Source organism: Chaetodon trifascialis, chromosome 19 (genome assembly GCF_039877785.1).
Source record: "Chaetodon trifascialis isolate fChaTrf1 chromosome 19, fChaTrf1.hap1, whole genome shotgun sequence".
NCBI lineage: Eukaryota > Metazoa > Chordata > Actinopteri > Chaetodontiformes > Chaetodontidae > Chaetodon > Chaetodon trifascialis.
The window spans coordinates 20,093,988-20,116,081 of record NC_092074.1 but is presented as its reverse complement, the minus strand read 5'-3'; the positions used below and the strand labels follow the sequence as shown (position 1 = coordinate 20,116,081).

Here is a 22,094-nt window from a genome sequence, read left to right as displayed (position 1 = left end):
TAACATTAGGACGTCGCTTCAGACAGTGTGAAACTGGGAAATGCTTCATTTCCCAGAATTAATCCAAACAATGTGAACAGCAACGATTGCATTCGGTAATTATAAAAAAAAGCCTGTCTGAAACCTGATGGCTGCACTTCAGCATAATAAAGTTGGTGATTTGGTGTCATTTTGATCCTATTCGATTGGTTTTCATGGCGAGGGGAAAAAGCCTTTAATTCAAACAGAAAAAACAATGAAAATGATGTGAAATGGACGACAATGGACGAGTGTCTGTTTGAGGACAATCTCAGCCTTTTTTTTCCTGCATGAATAGAAAAGTGGAAAACCCTCCAAAACGTGACACAAACAAACAAAAAATGGCCTCTTTGCCTGTTTGCTTTTTGGTTTGTTTACCAAACCTGATGTTAACCAGCAGCTTACTACTTGTGTGCTTTGGTATTGTTTTACGATCACAGCTGAGGCACTAGATCTTTGACAGAAAAATGAAGAGTAACAAAGAGCTTTTTTTGTGAAAACCGAAAAGGAAATACTTGTATGTTACTGTATTTTACTTCTGTATGTTATGCCAGCTGGTCCTAACCTATTGCATACAACACTGTTTTGCATTTTCCTGCAAATAAATGAATGATTTTATTTCTTTGTGACTCTAAAACAATGAAAAAACAGGTTTTTTGGTTGTGGTAGTCACAATCACAGATATATTGCATGCAGCCGATGATGATGGGTCACAAGCAGAGGTTGTTTTGATGGGAATCACTGACTTACTGAGTTTTACCCAGCTGGAAATTCAGATGAATGTGGCCCTCACAGATTCTCTTTTCAGTGTATTAGCTGTCATTCTGTGAGAGCATCCCCAGAAGGTTCGACGTTAACATACTCAGGATTGATGTGCATGTCTTGCCGTCACTGCTGCCAGTGGAAAAGTTGGAAACACTTTTATCTCAGCTCCCATCTTCCCCCGAACAAACAAACAAGCCAGCAAACAGACAGCCGACAAAAACGAACTCTGTCCAGTCTAATCAAACTCACTTTCAGATGTTTTACCACCCAAGTCTCCCATGTGTTCGAGCGCTTGGCATAAAGCCACCAGAAAACATTAAAAAAACGGAATAAACCGCTATTTCACCTCCGCTAGCAAAAGGAAACCCTGCGAGCAAACATTAACACAAACCTGCCATGAAATCAGTTGCTGGTGGCAGGAGCAGCTTGTAACACGTTTTAAAGGAAAAGCTCGTCAGACTTCACACATTTGCATACGAGGCACCACGTGCACCCAAAGAAGGAAAGAGTTCGATGACTTACAGGCCGGACATGGCAGCTCTGGAACTGCACGCCTTCCTCCCTGGCTCTCTTTCTCTCTGTCATCTTCTCCGTCTGCCTCTCTCTCACCTCCTCCTCTTTCTCCTACACTCTGCTCGCTGACTGTCCCCTCGGACACACTCGCCCTCAAGTCTTCTTCACCCGCTGCCTCTCTGCTGATTGGCCAGCGGCAAAGTGTGTGATTTACTGACTCCTTCACCAAACAGATGTTTAGGTGAGTTTCAACAATGCGCGCACACACACACACACACGCACAGTGAGCGGTGGTGTAGAGTTATGTCTGGTAGCCCTGGGGGTTTAAGGGTGGTGATGATGACACACACACACACACACACACACACACACACATGCAAACCCAAGCTAGTGTTTCCATGTGTGTGTGTATCTGAGGCGTGTACATGCACTAAGGTCAAAGGTTAGGTAAGCCTCCGAGTTGACAAGGCAATGGGATGTGTTCGGGTCGGGACCTCACATACGCACACACACAGGCGCGCACACGCAAAAAAGTACACATCACTGTGAAAAGCAGTTACACAGCGAGTCACAGGGGACAGTTTAGAGTTACAGAAAGACAAATAAAGCCACGCTGACATGATGTCTACATACTGAATGTGTGAAAGGAGGAACACTAACTCTTTTCTCTTACTGCTATGAGTCCAGTCAAAATTATTCACAGCTGCATTGATTTAACCCTCAGCCAAACTTTTTTTGCCCACTAGAGGGCAGAAGAAACACAATCAGGTTATATAAAAGCTGTTATGGGTAAGGTGTTAGCGAATGTGGCTAAGGTGTTAGCGAACATGGCTGAGGTGACAGCGAACATGGCTAAGGTGTAAGTGAACATGGCTAAAGTGATAGCGAAAATTGCTCAGATGATAGTTAACATGGCTAAGGTGATAGCGAACATGGCTAAGGTGATAGCTAACATGGCTAAGGTGTTAGCAAACACGGCTGAGGTGATAGCGAACATGGCTAAGGTGATAGCTAAAATGGCTTAAGTGTAAACGAACATGGCTAAGGTGATAGTGAACATTGCTGAGGTGATAATGAACATGGCTTAGGTGTTATAGAACATGGCTAACGTGTTAGCAACATGGCTAAGGTGTTAGCAACATGGCTAAGGTGTTAGCAAACATGACTAGGGTGTTAGCAAACATGGCTGAGGTGACAGCGAACATGGCTGAGGAGATAGTGAACATGGCTAAGGTGTTAGCAAACATGGCTAAGGTGATAGCAAACATGGCTATAGTGTTAGCAAATATGGCTAAGGTGTTAACTAATGTTATGTTAACTAACAGTTGCCTACAGGGAATGGGAATTTCGGGGCATTCTGGGGCAGAGCCACCATTTTAGGGTATAGCGTACTAGCTGTCGTTATCTCAAATCTCATTTGTCATCTGTCAATCGTTCATCACCAGAAATGAAATAAAGTATGAGTGAAAGACAAACGTCCATGGAAAGAGAAGTTCTAAACGGAGGCAAAAGAACGAAAACATAATTTAAATTAGTTAATGACAGGGTTAGGGTTAGCTAATGCAATGCTAACTGAGTGCTAACAAATCGTCTACCGGTATCAAGCAAAATAAACATTAGCTGTCCTTTTTGTCTGACTGTAGACTGGAGTTTATATCTAACCTTTATTGGTTAGATGGCTTGTAAATATAGCTGATCAATTGATTTACTGATTGATAGAAAAGAAAATTAAACTGCAGTTATTTTGAAAAGTTCCACTGTTCAAATAAAAGCTTCAAACATTTTCCAGTTTTAGCTGCTCAAATATGAGTAATTTTTACTGATTACCATGACACTACCTTGGCTGGTGTAACACTGCAGATCTCCCTGCTGTGGGATTAATAAATGATTATCTTATCTGCATAGACAAACAAATACATTAATCAATCAGCACATAAATCAGTCATGAAAATAATGGTTAAATAAGCCATAAAACACTCGCTGATGTGAACAATGCAGGTTGTAAAGCGTTTGAAACAATCATCTTTCCAGACGTTTTATGAGCAACATAAATTCATCTCACACGATGCGTTCAGGGGACGAGCGCTGACCGCTAACGTGATTGTTTGTTTAAAAGTAAGGCTGCACTTAATTTGCCTGTTTGTAGTTCTTTGGTTCATGTGTCTATAATGCCACACGTCAGTCTTCCCTGATCAGATCCCCTTACAGAAAGTTTCAGAGATCACGTGACAGCCCATCACAGCGAGCGTCCGGAGGTCAAAGCAAAGTCACGGCTGAGTGTGTGTTTGTCGTGTGACTAAATCAAATCAGCACAACGCGAGCTTAATGCAGCATTTCTTCCTAAAGGGCGCACCCTCTGGTACATACAGGACTCTGTGGCCCCGCTCAGTATTTATTTTCTTGGCTGTAACTTTAGACGTGAAGTGAAAAGATGCCAGATTTTTTTTTTTTTTTCATCCCAAAATGGAAAAGGCTTTGCAGAGTTACCAGGTTTCCTTCAGACAGCAGCGTGGTGGGATATTGATGGGGGTGTTAACAGCTGGCTGCAGTTCAGCTGACTGACAGAACGCACACACACACACACACACACACACACACACACACACACACACGCACAGAAACCTGGAACTGGTTAACCTCTGATCTGTCACTGATTTCAGCCCGTTCTCTCTTTCTGTCACACACACACACACACACACACACACACACACACACACACACACACACACACACACACACACACACACACTCAGTTTTCCTCTCTTCTTTCACTCCCTCTCTTTGTCGATATCTGTCTCTTTTATCACTTCTTTCTTTCCCTTTTCTCTCCTATCTTTACTTTCTTGCCTGCCTTCACTCTTCTTTCTCTCTACACCCTCTGATCATTTACTTTCCTTCCCCCGTCTTCTTTTACGTCTTTCTTCCTTCCATTCTTTCTTTCTTCCCCTTCATCTGCAGCATTTCTGCTCTCCTTTTCCTTTTCATTCATCTTCCTTTATTTTACTTGCTCAGTTTCCCTCCTCTTTAATGGAAAGAACATAAGCTCATTCACTCAAGTTTTGTACTGTTACCAATACTTTATACTTGTACTTCACTACATTTCAGAGGGAAATATTGTTCTTTCTGAACCATAAACCTTTATTTTACAGCTTTAGACATCTTACAAAAACACTGCCTCCTGTCACGGTTCAGAGGTCCATGAGTTCTTACCAAAACATGATTTCCCCTCAAAACTACTCTGATGATTTCATTTAAATAACTGTCAGAGGCCCAAAGAGGTAAAACTCTCTAACATTTCATTTGCGTAGCTGAGCTTAGATTTTCCTCTTCCCTCTCCCATTAATTGTCTCACAAATCCTCAGATTTATCTTGGGACCCTTTGAGGGCTGGGAACCACTGGACCAAAATAGCTAAATGCAGTCTGTAAAAAACATAGCTGGAAACTTTACAGTAACTTGCTGGATGCCACTAAATGTTACAGTATTACTGAGCAATGCTGCTTCAGTATTAACAATCTCTTTATAATGATATATAAGTTACTTTTGATTTTGATACATTTAGTTTCAACTTCTTTATTTCCATCATAGATTTGTTTCTTTGCTTCTATTTTACTTTCTGCTGCCTCTTATTTACTCTATTGTTCAAGTGAAATTTTGGTATTTTTCAGCCTGGATCCCAGCTTCATGTCTAAGTGACAAGGCTTGAAATTGGTTCAGTATTGAGCGAGACCGCTGCAGGCAGCAGATATGAAATGGGCTGCCCTCTTATCCTTTGGGAAAATCTTACCTCGCAGACCACCATAGAACCCACAGTCAGACTGGACAGAAACAGAAAACTCACCAAAGCCGTCTTGCTTCGTCTTTCTGCTGTTTCGATAACGACCAGCTCTGGTTTCATGATGTTCTGAAATGTGCTTCTACAGGCTGGTTTCCCCTCTGCCTCTGTGATGTCCGACCTCCCTGTCGCTCCTTTCCAGATATTTTCACATCTAACTCTGCGACTTAAGAGTTTATTTCAATCAAAGCAGAGCTGAAACAGTGGAAAGACGATCCATGACGGTTTGGGTGAGTTTTATTTTGTGTCTGTCAAGCCTGAAGTGTTTTTCGATGATCTGCAAGGTAAAATTAGTGTTTCTGTCAATGGAGTCTGGTGTAGCGGCTGTTTCTGGTCAAACAAAAAAAGATCTCACTCTGTAACAAACAGGTGTTTTTCTGGAGGGATGCACGATGTTCTCAGACACAATCACAATCTGAGCCTCTCAGCAGCACAAACAAACACTTTTAGTGGACGTACATTGATGGTGTGTAAATATCCAGAATGATAAAACCCTGTTTTGTGGCTGCTGGCTGCTGGCTGCTGGCTGCTGGCTGCTGGCTGCGGCGCTCTCGCTCAATACTGGACCAGTTTCAAACACTGTTGTCCACATTAGTCACTTAGACACAAAAACATGAAAGGAAAACAGAGTCCAAGTCTAAAAATACCAAAGTTTCCCTTCAAACTTCCCTTTTTCTCTTTGTCCTTTCTTGATTCTTTGTTATTTTCTTTCTTTCTTTCAAGCGGATATACATTTCTGAGGACAGCCGACCGTTCAGTCTCAGTTTCTGTCACTACACTCATGCAAATGAAACACTTATGGCTTGAATGTAGGTGATGAGTCAGTGAGTGAGCAGATAGTGTTGACAGGAAGTCACACATGCTCTACCTCCATCTACAGTACCTCCCTCTCTCTCTCTCTCTGCCCAGCTGTCGCCTGCACATACAACAGTCTGCAGCCTGAAGACAAACTGGTACCAGTTTGACCAACTGGAGTTTGGGTGTGGTTGCTTGTGGTCCAATTATGCATGAAAGATGTGTGTTTTTTAACCCACCGTCTTCATCAGTCTTGCAGATCTGGTGTCGGCCTATCAGCCTCTCTCTCTCTCTCTTCCTCTCACACACTCCTGCTCTATTTCACACACTCTCACATCCCTGTGTGTTTCCACCAGCCTGTCTGTCAATCAATGAGTTTCTCTCTCTCTCATGACCACACACACTTCCTGTCTCTCTCAGTCATTCTGTCTTTGGTTCCTCAGACACACTCTCATGCATCTGCAGACACGAACCCACGCACACCAGGCTACACCACAGCAGCACAGTCTCCAGTGTGTTGTAGTATGTTTTCTACGCAGTGCTGCCAGATATCAGTGTTTTATGAGCGCATGCATGTGATAAACACTTAAGATCAAAGAGTGATATAACTACTAACAACTGATTAGTTCAGGGCAGCAGAACAAGTTGGAGTTGTTGAATGTAAAACCAACATTTCCTCTCTTTCATCTCTGTTTTTGGTCTCCACCAACTCCTGGTGGAGGTACAACGTATGTGTTCAATTATGTTCACCAGCTAGTCGTTAACTTCACCACTGTCTGCGGTTTGGTGCTGTTCAGGTAACACACCGTGGGTTTTTGGAGGTTTTGCACTGAAAACAGCTGCAGCCAAAGACTACGCTGAAGGGAGCAGTGAGGGTGAACAGAAACCTTTAAACGCCCTGCAAGGAGTTTTTAATTGGTTATGAATCAGTCTCAATTAAATGCTGGTGCCTCTGTTTGACATACAAATAGCAAAATGAGAAATAAAGACTAATACGGGGAATTAACTTCTTCAACTTGCTTTCAAAACAAACAGACTGACAGCAGATCAAGATCTATACGACAGAAGCGACAGTGACGCTTCTGTCCACAGGGGGCGCCACAGTCAGAAAAGGAAAGTTCCTTCTAGTTGCTTGAAGTTGTGGCAAAAACACAACAACAGGATGATAAATGCTGCAAAGATCGGTAGAGCTGACGGGAACTGCAGTCAGGTGATAACGCTCTGTGGGTTCATCACCTTGTTTTTTTCACTGTGTGGTCGACACTCGTGGAGGTTACACCAGTGTACACTTCAGGACGCTTTAGAGCAGTGACTCCCAACCATGAGTGCTTTGGGGGCGGGTGCTTCTACAGTTAGCAGGGGGTCAGTGGAAAAAATGTGGAGTCGTTCAGCTAATTTTTTTCATTGTGACTTTTTAATCTGTGTTTAGGAGGAAAATAAAGAGCCAAACAATGAGCCAATACAATGTGGTGCAAGATGATCTCAGACTATATTCATGGCCACAATAACCAGTAACCAGTAACCCACACGGCGCTGCACACCACGCCTCAGCTTCCCACGAACCTGAGTCAGCCGTACCAGCTTAACAACACATGCTGTAACTGTGCATAAAAAGCAAAAAGGGCCAGCAGCCAGGATTTTAGAAATCCTGTAGTCATGACTCCAAATTCCCCTCGCAGAGCCACACCCACTGAAGACATTTCTGCCCGGCCACCAGCCAAACTCTGATAAATTATCTGAGTATTTAAAAATAATTTCACAGTTGAATCTTTTTTCATTTATCCAAATCAAAACTTTCTGTAGAGCTATGCAATTCTGGTGGAGGACAATGAGCCACGCAAATGTCAGAATCAGCCTTTGTAACGTGTAAAATGTGGATGCAAACTCCACCTGATGTCGTTAAACCCCTCAGATGACCCTGGTGGCCTCAATGAGAGCTACGGCCTTGGTCAGCAAGCAAGTAAGCAGAATCTGTCAGCTAAAGGTGATGGACAAATGGCCGAAACACCAACCAACCAAACATAGAAAAATGAAAGCAGAACAAAGAGACCAAGCCTCGACATCAACACATTATCTCTTGAACGCTTTGATAAACACAGCCACCGTGTTTCTGTGCAGTGAGAGTGAAAAACATCTGACAAGCCTGTGAACCCCTCTGACAAAACAGACGAGGCTGGGAACCGCTGCTTTATAGCAATAAGCACTGAAATGCACCACTGCTCCACTGGTGGACAATGCATGTCAACATCAACCAAAGCTGAATTCTTCTAAAATGACAAATGGTGCACGACAGCGATCTGCAGCCGCTAAGAGCAAAGCCCCGTTTTCACTTTCAATGGCTCACTGTCAAGTGTTGAGTAAATGTCACTGCAAAAAGCCAAAGAAAATGAAAGGACACAATTCGTCTTTCAGCAGCCAGCTGAGTGTCTGTATGGAAGGGAAGTCCACTCCCTCCCAGTGTAAACAAACACACCGCAGAGTCGAGAAGAGCGGGAAGACGGAGAAAACAAAAGTGTGTGATGGAGGCTGGGAAAACGTCAACACAAAGTGAAAATCCAACGACAGACGATGACAAAAAGAAGGCGCTCAGACGTCAGTGGTTTGTTTTTTATGGTTCGACTGGAAACAGACAAACGTCTTTCGGTGCATGCGCTAACAAACGTAGTCAACGGCTGACGAACCGGAGGACGCCTCCGACCTCTGTCGTGTTCACTTAAGTACACGAGTAAGTAATGATCTAGTTATGGTTTGATAATGGAAGGCGTTGTTTCACTGTTTCAGTTTCTGCAGACGTCACCAAATCAAGACTTTTAAAGACCTCAAAGCATGATGGAAAACCAGTCGGGACAGAATGAACCGGAATGACTTACTATGACATCACATGTCCTCCAGCACCTCCCAGCAGTATAACACTAACTCCTAATGATTAATCTAGTTAACATGACCTGGATCCAGATCCTTTATTGATCCCTGAGGGGAAATTGTTTAAAACAGAATTTGTGTTGGCCAGGAATCAAACCCAGGTCAACTGCTTGGAAGGCAGCTATGCTAACCACTATACCACCAACGCTGATTCATGGTATAAGACTGATGGATGCATTAGTCAATTAGTCAAAATAATTTAATTGAAGTTTTTGCAAAAACTGCCTCTTAATTATCAGCTGATGAGCTTCCCAGCTACTTTGAAAGGCCCTCTGAGCAGCAGCAGCAGCAGCAGCAGCAGCAGCAGCAGCAGCAGCAGCAGCAGCAGCAGATGACCGGCGAGCAGCGAAGGAGCGAGCGCAGCGACTCAAACTGAACTCGCCTTCAGGCCTCTCCTCATTTTTAAAATAGCAAAAATAATCTTCAGTAGTAATTTGTTACGACCGCTGTCTCTTTTATTGGAGTAAAATGAACATTCGACACAAACACAGCAGGGTTAAAATCATTTTTAGCGTACTGTATTTCGGTTGCTTCACAACACAAAGATCCAACCAAAAAGATTACAGATCCTCTCTGCAGACACGTCGGCCAATCGAACGTTTGCACTGCAGGACAAAGCTTTTGCAAAATGTGCTTACATGGAAAAATTAAGATCTGTCAAGAAGCGTTTGAAGCGTCAACATGCGGCGTTTCACTCTGACTGAATCCAAAGAAAATAAACGCCTCCATGTGAGCGGAGCTGCAAAGTGACACAGACAGAGACCTGTTTCTCTCCCACCTCCATCTTCCAGCGGCTGAGCCATTCTTCTCTCTGTCTCCTGCTGATGTAGTACGGATCTCCAGCCTGGAAAGTCACTCTGGGAACTGGCCTCCTCCGCAGCCTCCCGGTCTCACCCTGCACACACACACGCACACACACACACACACACACACGCAGAGCTTGTTAGATGCTTGCTCTTAAATCTGCTTGTACTATGAGAGTGGGCTTTCTTCATTTCTGTCTTGGATGTGAAAACCATCAGAAGCACGGTAGCGACTGGTTTTCTCACCTCTCTGGGGGAGTCGCAGTTTCTGTCGTCTGGCTCGTCTGCAGGAAGAGAAAAGTAACAGGAAATGGGCCATTTGTTCACGTTTAACAGGAGCTTTAATGAGGAGGTAAAGTCATGGTTTTCATCGCTTTGCCCTGGCGTCCATATTTAAAGCCGAGGTGTGTTCAAACACTGCAATCTGGAGGTTATTTGACCATTAAAATGTCAGCTAAACTGACAAGCACTCTTGAAGGCATCATGGCCGTCACTTTCCACATCCTTAAAGCATCTAAAATATTAAAAACGCGGCTGTTGCGCGCTGTTCTTGAATCAAAGGCTTCTGCACATTTAATTACTGCTCATTTGGACAAACTGCATGACTTTGTATTAAATCTATACCCTTATTCTTCTCGGTTTGCTCCAGTTTCCGACGCCCACGCTTCTTGCGAGGGGAGGGGGAGGGCTCCGGCTCCTCGGGCGGGGTTGGGGGGGCGTTTGCGCAGGGGTCAGAGGTCGCCATCTCCTGGGAAACAGACAGAGCACAGTCTGAGAAAACTGCTGCTGGCCCTCGTCTAGACTCATCAAAGGACTTCACAGACATAATAACTATACACACACACACACACACACACACACACACATAAAACTCATGCATCACACACAATCAAAGACCTGCTGCAACACACATACACACACACACAATCCTATTAGTCTGCTCTTGTTAGTACAATGCAGAGCAGGTACATCCAGCAGAGTGTGTCTGCATAGGATCAGTACAATAAACACCCCCAGCTCCCATTAACACACACACACACACACACACACACACACACACACACACACACATGCTTATGGAATGAGAAGGGGGGCAGTTTTGATGTCAGTAACAGTGCTGATGATTAATGAGCACATGGGGGGGGGGTAACCCCTCATAAAATTAGGTTAAGATGACATAAACTGCAAAATGACATGAAAAATTTCAAGAAATACTTTACTACAGAGTTTTGTCATTTCATACTTTTCAAACAGGACTGTTGTAATTATACTGCAAAATACTGAGATGGCAGTACGCGCTTTGTGTAACTGTGCACTCAAACAATCTGCTGTGAATATAATCCTGCCTCTAATTCAATGGCTCATCCATTAGCTCACCAGCATTAATGACGCTGAACTCTGATCATGCGTCCCCTCTAAAAGGCCAGCAGGATTTTTAACGCGTGTTTGTCGCTAACAGGCGAACACGTTTTATAGATCGGCAGTTAGAAAGTGCAGAGCGGGGGTGAATGTCGAGCTCAAATGGCTACGCTAATGTTAGCTCGGGCTAACAAGGCCACAAAGGCTGTAATGAGCGGGTGAGAAGGCCCGTAAAAGGCTGAGAACACAAAAGGTGAGTGAAAGGGCCTCAGGGCGAACTTAACTGCACCAGCACACGTTTTAACACTTAAACAGGAACACGGTTTTCAAACAGGGTGGTGGATTTTTGGTGGCCAAAACATCCCATCCCAGGTACAAGAAAAGTACATTTTGCATCAACGTGTGCTTTGCCCTTTTGTGAATTAATTCTAGTGATGTGCATGCCCTGTATAAGGCGAGTTTTTAAAGCCTCCAGTCTGCACAGACTGTGTGACAGCGCACCGCTTCAGCTCTAGCTTTCATTCTGTGTTTTCTACTTGAAAAACCTCACTATGTTTGAGAGTTGGCTTTAGATAATGATCTTAACTCTCACTAAAGGTGTGTTTTAGCTGTGTGAAAACGCACAGATGTTAGAGTTGTGAGCAGAGAAGCTGCATGTGTGAAAAGAAACATGTTCACTCGAAGTTGGAAATGAGCCGCTGACACAAAAGCATTTCGACGACGGCACAGATTACAGGAAGCATCAAACACACGACACATTCAGACTAAATAACTCAAAGCACTTCAACTAAATCGGTTGAAATGCTACACATGCTGCATAAAAATCAACCAGGTGCTTTGTTATAAATTAGCTCACATGATTTTTTTAAAACAAAACAATCAAAACCATGGCGTGAATTAGCCGAGATGAACGTAACATGTTTCTTTAAAATGAAATTCATCGGCGTCTATCTTGCGCACATGCAAAACCGCCACGAGCCCTCGATGCGAACACGCCTTAGCATTTCTCGTCTTTAAGCCCAAACTGAAGCTAAAGCTGCATTAAGCAATTTTTAACATTAGGAGGCAAAAAGATACAAAATCAGCCCCTACAGCTAACTTTGAAGCAAACAACTGACTACTTACACATTCAGCAGAAACAGAGGAATCTGGACTTGCAGTCATCTTTTTGGTCACATGTCGAATGTAAATCCAATTCAGCCCTTGTTTGGTCCACCAACTCCCGAGAAAAGTATCTGGATGTCTTTGGATTGCTATATGTTCGACGCTCTTCAGCCCCTTCGCCCCTCCGCCATTTTGCGCTAAGCAGGAAGTGCACAATCAGCTTGTGCGAGCTGCCTGTGCACTTCCCTCTGCCAGAGCAGGTGCATCGGTTGGGTTTCATTCAGGCCGGTGAACCAAAGCGATGCGCTCAACGCGGCTGCAGGCTGCACACTACAGTGCTGATTCACTTTACAGAGCGCCGTCTGACTCAGTGTGACTGTCAAGGAAATTGCTTAATGCAGCTTTGAAGTTGTATCAGGACATTTTCAGAATTCGGGTTAAACTCGCACAAAAACATCACATGCATGCAAACTGGTGGTTTATGTTGTCTGCTATCTTGTCAAGCAGCTCGCTGACCTGCCTTCTCTCTGTGTCTAACCTTGATCTGAGCGGCAGGCGGCGTGGAAAGTACCTGACTTCACTGAGTCTAACCTAAGCTGCGTGCACAGTACAGCAACCAACCCTGGGCTGGCTTTGGGTTGGATGAGACTGATGACACCCGCGGGAGGCTGAAGAGAGAGCAGGATGTAGCAAACAATAAAACAATGGTGCCTCAAAAGATAATAAAATAAGCAGTGGCCAAGCTAACGTAGCAACTAAATGCATGATAAGCCAAACCGTGCTGTCGCCGTTTCCAGCATCAGCGTGACAGATGGAGCTAACGCATATGTGCAGAAATATGCGCACAGCAGGCACTTTTTGTTTCAGCGCCTCACAGTAGCCGTGAGCCTCGTCCAGATTATGTTTTGGACGTGGCGCGATTTGGAGAGCTGCCCAAACTGAGCATGTCTCAGATTTACATCAGCGTGAGACAAAAGAACACAAAGCAGCCTCTAGAGGGACAGCCATGCTAACGTCTGCCACACTTTCCACCGGCCTCTTCGTCTCCTCCTCATCTATTTTCACTGTATCTCTTGTGTTTGCTTCAGTCTTGCTAGCTAATGGTTGTTACGGCTGCAGATAGCTGCCGTGGCCACGCTGGCCTGAGGAGCTATCACTGGATGCTGAGTGTTCAGGATATCTAGCAAAGCAAAGTGAGTAAAGACGCAGGCGGACACCTTACGAGCCGTGGCGACGAATCACAAACAAGGTGATTCCTCTAGCTTTTAGCTGAAGACTGCTTCCTCTAATGACTGTTTTTACAGTTTGCTTGTGTAGATGTGATTGTGTTGAAAGAGTGAAAGAGGGAAGGGGGACAGTGTTGCGTGTTCATGCACCAAATTCATCTAATCTCAGAAACACACACAGTTAATTCGGCCTAACACGACAGGCCTGCGTTAAACGCCACCACCATGAAGGTTATGATGCTCAGAAACTGTTTTATAGAGGTGCTGATTCAGCTTTGTGGTCACAGTTTGTGTGATCCTGACAGGTGTTTCTATTAGGGCTGCAGCTCACAATCATTTCCATTATTGATCAATCGCTTTGTCTCTAAAATGTCAGAAAACAATAAAAAGTGCCCTTTATAATATCCCACAGCCCAAGGTTCGGCCGTCAAATGTCATGTTTTGTCTGATCAGCTGTTCAAAATGGGAAGATATTCAGTTTTTCCATCACGTGTGACACAGAAAAGGCTCACATTTAAGAAGCTGGAACCATCAGATGCTGCTGCGAACTGCTGTTGTCACTTATCAGTGAGGGTTGACTCTGTTTGAGGGTTTCACATGCAAAGATTTTGACCTCTGCTGACACACACGCCGTCTTACAACAGTCGGACCGACTTTAAAGCCAAGAGATCAAATCCTATTTAACCACTTTTATAGTGGATTTCTCAGTTCAGTGACTGTGAATACGCAGATTGAGGAAATGATTTAATAGAAGATTACAGAGGAATGTGATTTCCTAAACAACCTGAGCTTTGTTAGAAAGTTCATCTGTGAGCTTCATGACACTGCAGAGCTCATTGAAGTGCACTAACACACAAACTTGTAGCGTTAGCTGTAAATCAAAGGCTGGTTCGTTTCTGGCTCGAGAAAGTTATGACGCTTTTTGTCAAACGCTGCAAACACAACCACAATTTTTCCACAGCGTCTCTGTGACCTTTGTGGTTTGGGCGCAAAACGGAAACACCAAGAGAGTGAAGAGAAAGCTGCACACACGCCAACGTCGGACGGTTATCAAGTCAAATTAAGACCTCGCATTTTACACGACGGTTCCAGTAATTACAGACGAGCTTTACTTTCACTTGAAAAGTTGGATTATTTGGTCACGTGTGGCCGTGGCCGTGAGGGGACGTTCATGTCGGGTAAAGCGCCAAAGATATCCCTTCAGTCCGACTGTACTTCAAACTGCACACACACACACACACACACACACACACACACACACATGAAACCCCGCCAGCTGCTCCGCACATGGCAGAGGAACGAGGGAGAAAGGAAAGAGGAGAGAGGAGGAGGCGACACCTATCCCAACGTACAGCGAGCTGTGAGCGAGCAACAGAATCAAGGAGGCAGAAAAAAGGAGAAAGGACGAGGGCGAAAGGAAAAAAGATGGAGGCTTGAAGTAGTTAAGGATCGTTCAGCTGATCCATGAAAGTATCATCATTACTGTAACGACGTGTGTGTGCGTGTGTGTTTGTGCGTGTGTGTGTGTGTGTGCTGGCAATGGAGGAGAACGAGCGAGTGAAGGAGACGGAGGAGAGAAAGTGAGGCTCCGTCCCTCCCTGCTCTCTATAGTTAGTGACACTGCAGCTCCACCCTGAGCTCCACACAATGGCTCTATTCCTGGACACACTCCACCGTGTGTGTGTGTGCGTGTGTGTGCGTGCGTGTGCGTGCGTGTGTGTGTTAATGGGTAACATACCGTTGGCTGGGCGAGAGGCTTCTGTTATATGTTCCACAACTACTACATGTGATAATACTGCTGTACTCATACTATCATCATCAGCAAACAAAGACAACTCATTCTTCTGTACTATTACTTCTACTACTACTACTACTACTACTACTACTACAATACTACCATGAACACTGCTGCAACTTTTACTTATACTAGAGCTTCCATTGCAGTACCACTATTACTGCTGTTAGTACCAATTATACAGCTACAGCTATTACTACTACAACTACATTTACATCACCACTACAGCTGGTACTACTACTACTACTACTGCTATTATAATACTGTTATGACCACTATTCTCACTACCATCACTACTGCAATGACTACAACTCTACTAAAACTTCTACTACTACTACTACTATTGCTACTAAAACAAGCACTAATTCTTGTATTATACCACTACTATTAGACAATATCTGCTACTGCTCCTTCTATTATTAGAATACCACTGTAACTACTACGACAATTACTATTATACCACAACCAATACTACTGCTATTTGTACTATTATGCAACTACTACTATTGCTACTATTAAAACGTCAGCTGCTACTATTATATTACTGCTGCTACTTTTATAACTACTACAACCACAGTTACACTCCAACCACTACTGTTGGTACCACTACTGCTATAATTATTACCACTTTTACTGCTACTGCTAATACTGCTTGTGCTACTATTACTACTACAACTGACACTACTGACAAACTACTACTTCTAAAAATACTACTTATGCTGCAACTACCACATCTACTACTATTGTAGAACAACAGCTACAGTTAGCACTACTGCAAATACTGCTACTGTGTTTAAACTACGACCAATAACACTGATACTACAGTAATAAAACACTACATACATACTACATATTACTGCTTTAACCACTACTGCTATTGTTTTACCCTTTACTACTACTACTGCTACTACTATTTCTTCTACTACAATTACCACCACTTGACTAATTCTAGTAATACTACTACTTTTACTCCTGCTACAAGTACTGCCACTGCTGTAGTACTGTGATTAATGGTGTTATGACAAATACTTCTGGTACTGCAGAACAAACAAAACGTATCTGCACGCAGAGTTTTTGTTACATGTAACACGTATGTTTAGTCTTCAGCTGTGTGTTGAATGTGCACGCTTGTGTTTGTGTGCATGTATTCAACTGTGTGTGTGTGTGTGTGTGCGCGCGCACGTGTGTGTGTGTGTGACAGGACCCACATTAATCCTGCCTACCTTGTCAGAGCTCAGACATCACAGCATGATCAGACCTGCTCTCCTGCACACATGAATGCACACACAAGTAGACCCACACACACAAACCCACACACCCCCACCCGCACACACACCCACACACACACACGAGGTGAGTGATAAGAGGATGAATGGAGGGAGAAATATGGAGGAGAGGAGCTGCCAAAGGGCTGAAGTCCGACAGTGAAGACGTCCCGGGTGGTGTCGTTCCAGTCGTACTGCAGCTCTCAAACAGCGCTCACAGCTTACTGCCGCTGGCCCAAAGGTGACCAGCTCGCACACAGGACGCAAGACACACGTTCACCTTGTGCGAAAGCAACTGAACAATCCCAACGTCCTCAGCAGAAGTGCTCGCCGACCAAATTAGGAAAACTAAGTGGAAACAACGTGCAGGTAAACTGCTCGTACAGAGTGCAGAGGCAGTTTCTGCATTCTGGGAAGAAAAGTCCAGCGAGCACACCTGTGCAGGTAAGACCTGTCCTTATACACCGTGCTGTGATCAGTGCTGGTGATTGTTCACATGGATGAGTGACCAGTGATCAATCAAAACTCACTGAACAACTTAAGCTACGTAAGCTATGTCTGTTTCAAACTTTTCATTGTTTTTTGTTTGCGTCCACGTCTCCATGACTGCTTCATAACAGGTACACTGCAGACTGTAAGAACTGACTGACTGCTGTCTGTGACTGTGTTTCTTTAAAAACAGATCTTAAAATCACAATTAAATTCATCAAACTAAATTAAATCGGCTATGAAACTTTGCTTCGTTATGTTAGAATGAGCTCTTTATATGTACAAACGGAGCAGGTCCTCATCCACAGCGTTTCTACAGGAGCCCAGAAAGGACAAACCAGGTTGGTTGCAATCTTCAACCTCACCACTAGATGGCACTAAATCCAACACACTGGTCCTTTAAGACAAACTGATTAACTTGAAAACTAATTTTAAAATAAAACTAACAGGATTTGTAAAACAGACAATACGGTAAAAACCAATTTAACAAAAACTGCAGTTTATCACGATTTGGGTTTTTCCTCCATCACTTCAGTGATCAGTTATGTCAGTTATGATAAGATTGTACTCACCAGAGCAATTGCATAAATCTTGAAACGAACACTGGAAATAAACCAATCGTGTGGATTTAAAGTTGAATACTTTTGCCAGATTAGCTACCACGTTGCTAGTAATCTCTGTTTGTGCAGGAAAACCATGAGGGTTCACAGCTACGGCAAGTACAGCAGGTCAAATTTAAAGCAGGCTGCGGTGGGCGTCGACAACGGCCAGTTTGGGTTTTGTCTTCCACGTGAATCTGACTTTGATCCTTTCTGGTTTATTTCTAAAGCTGCTGCCACATTCGGAGAACTCGGCCATGTTTCGGTGAGTTAAATGTTATCGTAACATCTGAAGTGAACTGCTGTCCAGAGGTTTATCGCATCAGCTCCAATAAATCACAGCTTTTAAGCAACTTTAGGCAAAGCGGTCGCAGCGAGTATGTGGAAAATGTGGTGACTGGAGGCAGAATGTGCAGATGACGACAAAATAAGGAAATGAAGTTAGCGTTACGTGTGGAAGGAGGGTGGGGGGGACGAGCCAATGTGTGGAGGAATCCCCGTTCTCACACACACACACACACACACACACACACACACACACACACACACACACTGCTGGAAAAAAAGTCTGAGTGTAATGTATGAAAGCAGAGGAAAAGCAACCAAAGGAAGCTGCTGTGAAGTGCTCTGACACATCATCTGTCAAACACACTCCAACGTGAGAATTAATTAACGCGGTAAGTGCCTATTGTTCTGTGTCATGAGAAACCGGCGAGCTAGCGAACGCATCACAGTGGAGCGAAGCGCTCCTGGAAACACGCTGAACATATCTGCTCATGTGAGGGAGAAACGCTGTGTAGGTGAAGAGATGATCAGTCAGTCTGCTGCGGCGTGGAGAGTGGAGCCAGTGACAGCCTGTAATTACAGCACTCACAGGAAGCAGCTGTTTGCGTTTCCTGCCAGGACGACCCACTCTGCGCTTGGTGCGGGGGCTCGCTGGCGTCCCCTCCTCTGGACTGTCCTGGTCTGCTCCATCTTCACTCTGGGCAATTACAGAGAGGGCACATCAAACACGGAGCCAATCGAATGACTGTGTGAAGTCATAATTGATGTCAGCAGCGAGGCCACATTAAAGCAACAAAGGAGGCAAAGACGGCAAGACAGGATAAAATGAAGAGAGGGCAGCAAACACGACAAACACGTTTTCAGAAAGTGAGACTTTTCAAGAGGAGGAAAAAAGCAAAATTTAATTTAAAACTACTTGAGAAATAAAGATGTCAAAACCCAGCCAGGCTGTGATTTAACAAAGCAGTTTTGAAACTATAAATATGAAAGACAAAACCAGCAAATTACATGTTTGCAGACATGAAATCCAGCTGTGTGCAGCGAAGCCGACAGGATGCATGTTGTAATATTTCTAGACCTGCTCTGCATTGATCTCAGCGTGGACACACGGCGCAAATCTCATCGTTTGCAGGCTTTCAGAAGGCTGCAGGAAGCCTGGCAACACCAGCGTTTTGAGCTTTGAACCTGAATGAATTCGTCTCGGCGGTTTGCTCCTCAGCTCGCAGCAGAGATAAAGCGCTGCAGTGCAGTTGTAGAGGAGCGGCGGTGTAACTTTACAGTGAGGTGTAAAATAAAAACCGCGTGCTGCACCTGTGCGTCGGCCAGCGAGTCCATGCAGAGCTCAGCAACACCTTTGAAAGACCTCAGACCAGACGGACTGATCTGTCTGTCTTCACTTTAAACAACAGTTTTTTGATGCTCTTCATGTCAAAACAATACTTTTGAACTTTTATTCTCTATTACAAGCACCCAAAAATCCATTTACTACAAAATACCACAAGGAAGAGTACTCATTCTGCAGTAAACGCCCTGAGACTGATATCATGATACATCAACGTGTGAGCAGCATTTTAAGGTGGAGCTAGTTTTAACTACATCTGCATACAGTGAGGGAGTCCCAACCAAGGGGTCGGGCCCCTCCAATGGGCCACCGGGTAAATCTGAGGGGTCCTGAAATGACCATTGGGAGAGGAAAAAAAAGGAAATATCGGATAACTTTCCCTCTTTGGACTGAAAACATCGTTTAAATGAAACCATGTGAGAGCGGAAATGTCTCCTCAGCGGCCCCGACCAGACACTGCTTCTCTGGAAGAGGTCAAAGGTCAAAAAGGTCTGTAATGACTTGTTCAGGACTGGACACGACCTGATGATGGTTTGTGTTTTCTTGTTCTGTCGACATCCTGATAAGAAACTAATGAACAGGCAATAAAGAACCAACAGAGATGCAAGCACCCCCTCCTCTATCAATTAAAGTATTCACTCATTCACGAGGCAGACATTTTTTTCCCATGATCCCTCCCACGCAGCGGTAATCAATGCAACCCCCTCCCCAATAATTTGAGGGTCCGAGTGAACTCGACTCAGGTCAGGTTTCCATTTCTACATCGAGTCTGCACAAAATGTTCACTGGACCCAAGAGGAGGCGAGAGCGAGCCGGACGGAGTGACCTGCTGCAGCTGCATCTTAGCGGACGTGATGGATGGATGCGCTGCTCTTCAGGTTCGGAGCTCCATCGTGAGAGACGACGTCGTGTTTTAGCCGGCAGGCAGGAGTTTGCCAGCCGCAGTGGTTTTCATTCTAGGTTTTTCTGCATACTGAGCTCTCTCTGTGTGCATCGCCGCCTCGGGCAGAAATTAAACAAATGTCAGTGTTACAGGGAGAACTGGTGCACTCTGGTAGAGCTGGAGCGAACACGGCAGCTTTGAACGTGGCGGTGAGGAGAAATATTGTTTCTAATCACAGGTTCGCTCAAAGTTTGGTTGAGACAGCCGAGGGGAGTCGTCTACGCGGGATTAAAACAAACGAGAGGCAGAAAACTGAGTGTGGACGACTGTCTAGGTACGTTTTCTGTAGAGTCTATTTGAGATCAGCTGCTTTCTGTTGGTTTCTGTGAGTGGAGCTCTGTCAGGTGTGTCAGACCGAACTCACCTCAGACTGACTCGTTCAATCAGACGACATAAGCTTTTTAAATGCTGACATGCAAACAACACATCAGCACAACACAGCGTCACATGACGGCCAGCTGTCCTTCAGGTCAGTGATCCTCCATCCTCACGGCAGCTTATCGACACTCAGTAACCGGACGGGAACGTTTGCTTCAGGTGAATCCAGCGAGTCGAACACCTGGCAGGTTCAACGGCGCCATAAAGCGCTGCTGCTCATGTCCTCTGTCCACAACGTCTCATTCATCCCAGCATGAGCGATACAGCTGTATCTGACTCAGTTTAGACCGTCTCACAGTGTCTTTAGAGTGTCTCACAGTGTCTTTAGAGTGTCTCACGGTGTGTCTTTAGACTGTCTCACCGTGTGTCTTTAGACCGTCTCACGGTGTGTCTTTAGAGTGTCTCACAGTGTCTTTAGAGTGTCTCACGGTGCGTCTTTAGACTGTCTCACCGTGTCTTTAGACCGTCTCACAGTGTCTTTAGAGTGTCTCACGGTGTGTCTTTAGAGTGTCTCACAGTGCGTCTTTAGACTGTCTCACCGTGTCTTTAGACCGTTTCACAGTGTGTCTTTACACCGTCTCACAGTGTGTCTTTAGACCGTCTCACGGCATGTCTTTAGGCCGTCTCACAGTGTGTCTGTCTGCCGTCCTGTCGTCAAACCCTGCCTGCACTCGTTCTGCATCACCTACTCTTCCTCGTCTCCATCAGTCCGTGTGTTGCTTTGTGCTTTGGGACACGTTGCTGTGTGGTGTCCTCTCCTTCACTCTCAGGTTTTGTGTCTCTGTCTTACTCTAATAATAATAATGTCCTCTCTGTTTGTGGACTCTCCATCAGTCGACCTGACCTGTTGTCAGCCTTGTGTCTCCCTCTTCCTCCTTGTCTCCCTCACGCTGGACGCTGCTGCGGTGACAGCGGAGTGGTTGCTAAGGTGCAGAAACTGCTTAGCAACTGTCTCCGACAGGGCCGCCGTGCCGACTAAACATTGTGATGTCACTTCCCTGACGATGGGCATAGCAACCAGCTAGAGCGGGTAATGGCCCCGCGCCTGTCTGCCTGGTGCGGCGTCCATATGCCCGTGTCACGACGCACACTTCTGGACACATTTTAACGATACAGGCGTCCTCAGTCGTGGACGGACAAAGAGACAAAAGACAAAGACAACTGAGTGAGACAAACCAACAAAGCCAGAAAACCTCTCGACCAAGTCCCCTCAAAACACACGCAAACACACCCGACACACATGCCGTCCGATCTGTCCATGTGTCTTTGGTCTATTTCTGTCCCCCGGCAGGTTATTTTAGGCCACCGCAGTTGCTAAGCAACCAGACTGCAAACCAGGCGGGCGGAGGAGGATCCCATCAGCAGCAGACAGCTCGTCCTCTTTCTCTCCACCCCATCTCCTCGTCCTCCTCGCTGTCTCTCTCCCTCCTCTTCATCCTCCTCGCCTCCCTCTTCTTCGTCTTCCTCTCTGCATTTCACTCCGAGTCCTCGTCACCTCGTCGGTGACTGACGAAGAGGTCCACGGAGAGAACACTTTGTCCAGATTCACGGCATTTAAAGGCATCAGCAGCGCAGATGTCACTTCTACACAGGCCTGCTTTAAAATGATCATTTCACACATTTAAACGTAACTCACACGACAGAGGACAGGATGGTCCA

General features: G+C 44.9%; 1 protein-coding gene across 8 annotated transcripts in view; it reads right to left on the bottom strand.

Annotated features, from left to right (window-relative positions):
- LOC139347596 (DNA (cytosine-5)-methyltransferase 3A-like) overlaps positions 1 to 22,094 on the bottom strand; it is a 53,375-nt gene that overhangs the window by 23,774 nt on the left and 7,507 nt on the right. For 4 of the 8 annotated variants that reach the window (XM_070987302.1, XM_070987304.1, XM_070987305.1 and 1 more), the window contains exons 3-6: positions 18,362 to 18,469; positions 10,275 to 10,398; positions 9,897 to 9,934; positions 9,626 to 9,742 (exon numbers count right to left, since the gene is read on the bottom strand). In XM_070987302.1, coding sequence (XP_070843403.1) covers positions 9,626 to 9,742; positions 9,897 to 9,934; positions 10,275 to 10,398; positions 18,362 to 18,469 — 387 coding nt within the window. Of the gene's footprint in view, positions 1 to 9,625; positions 9,743 to 9,896; positions 9,935 to 10,274; positions 10,399 to 12,134; positions 12,461 to 18,361; positions 18,470 to 22,094 lie in introns of those variants that run through there. The other 4 variants (XM_070987309.1, XM_070987310.1, XM_070987303.1 and 1 more) reach the window with 3 other exon arrangements.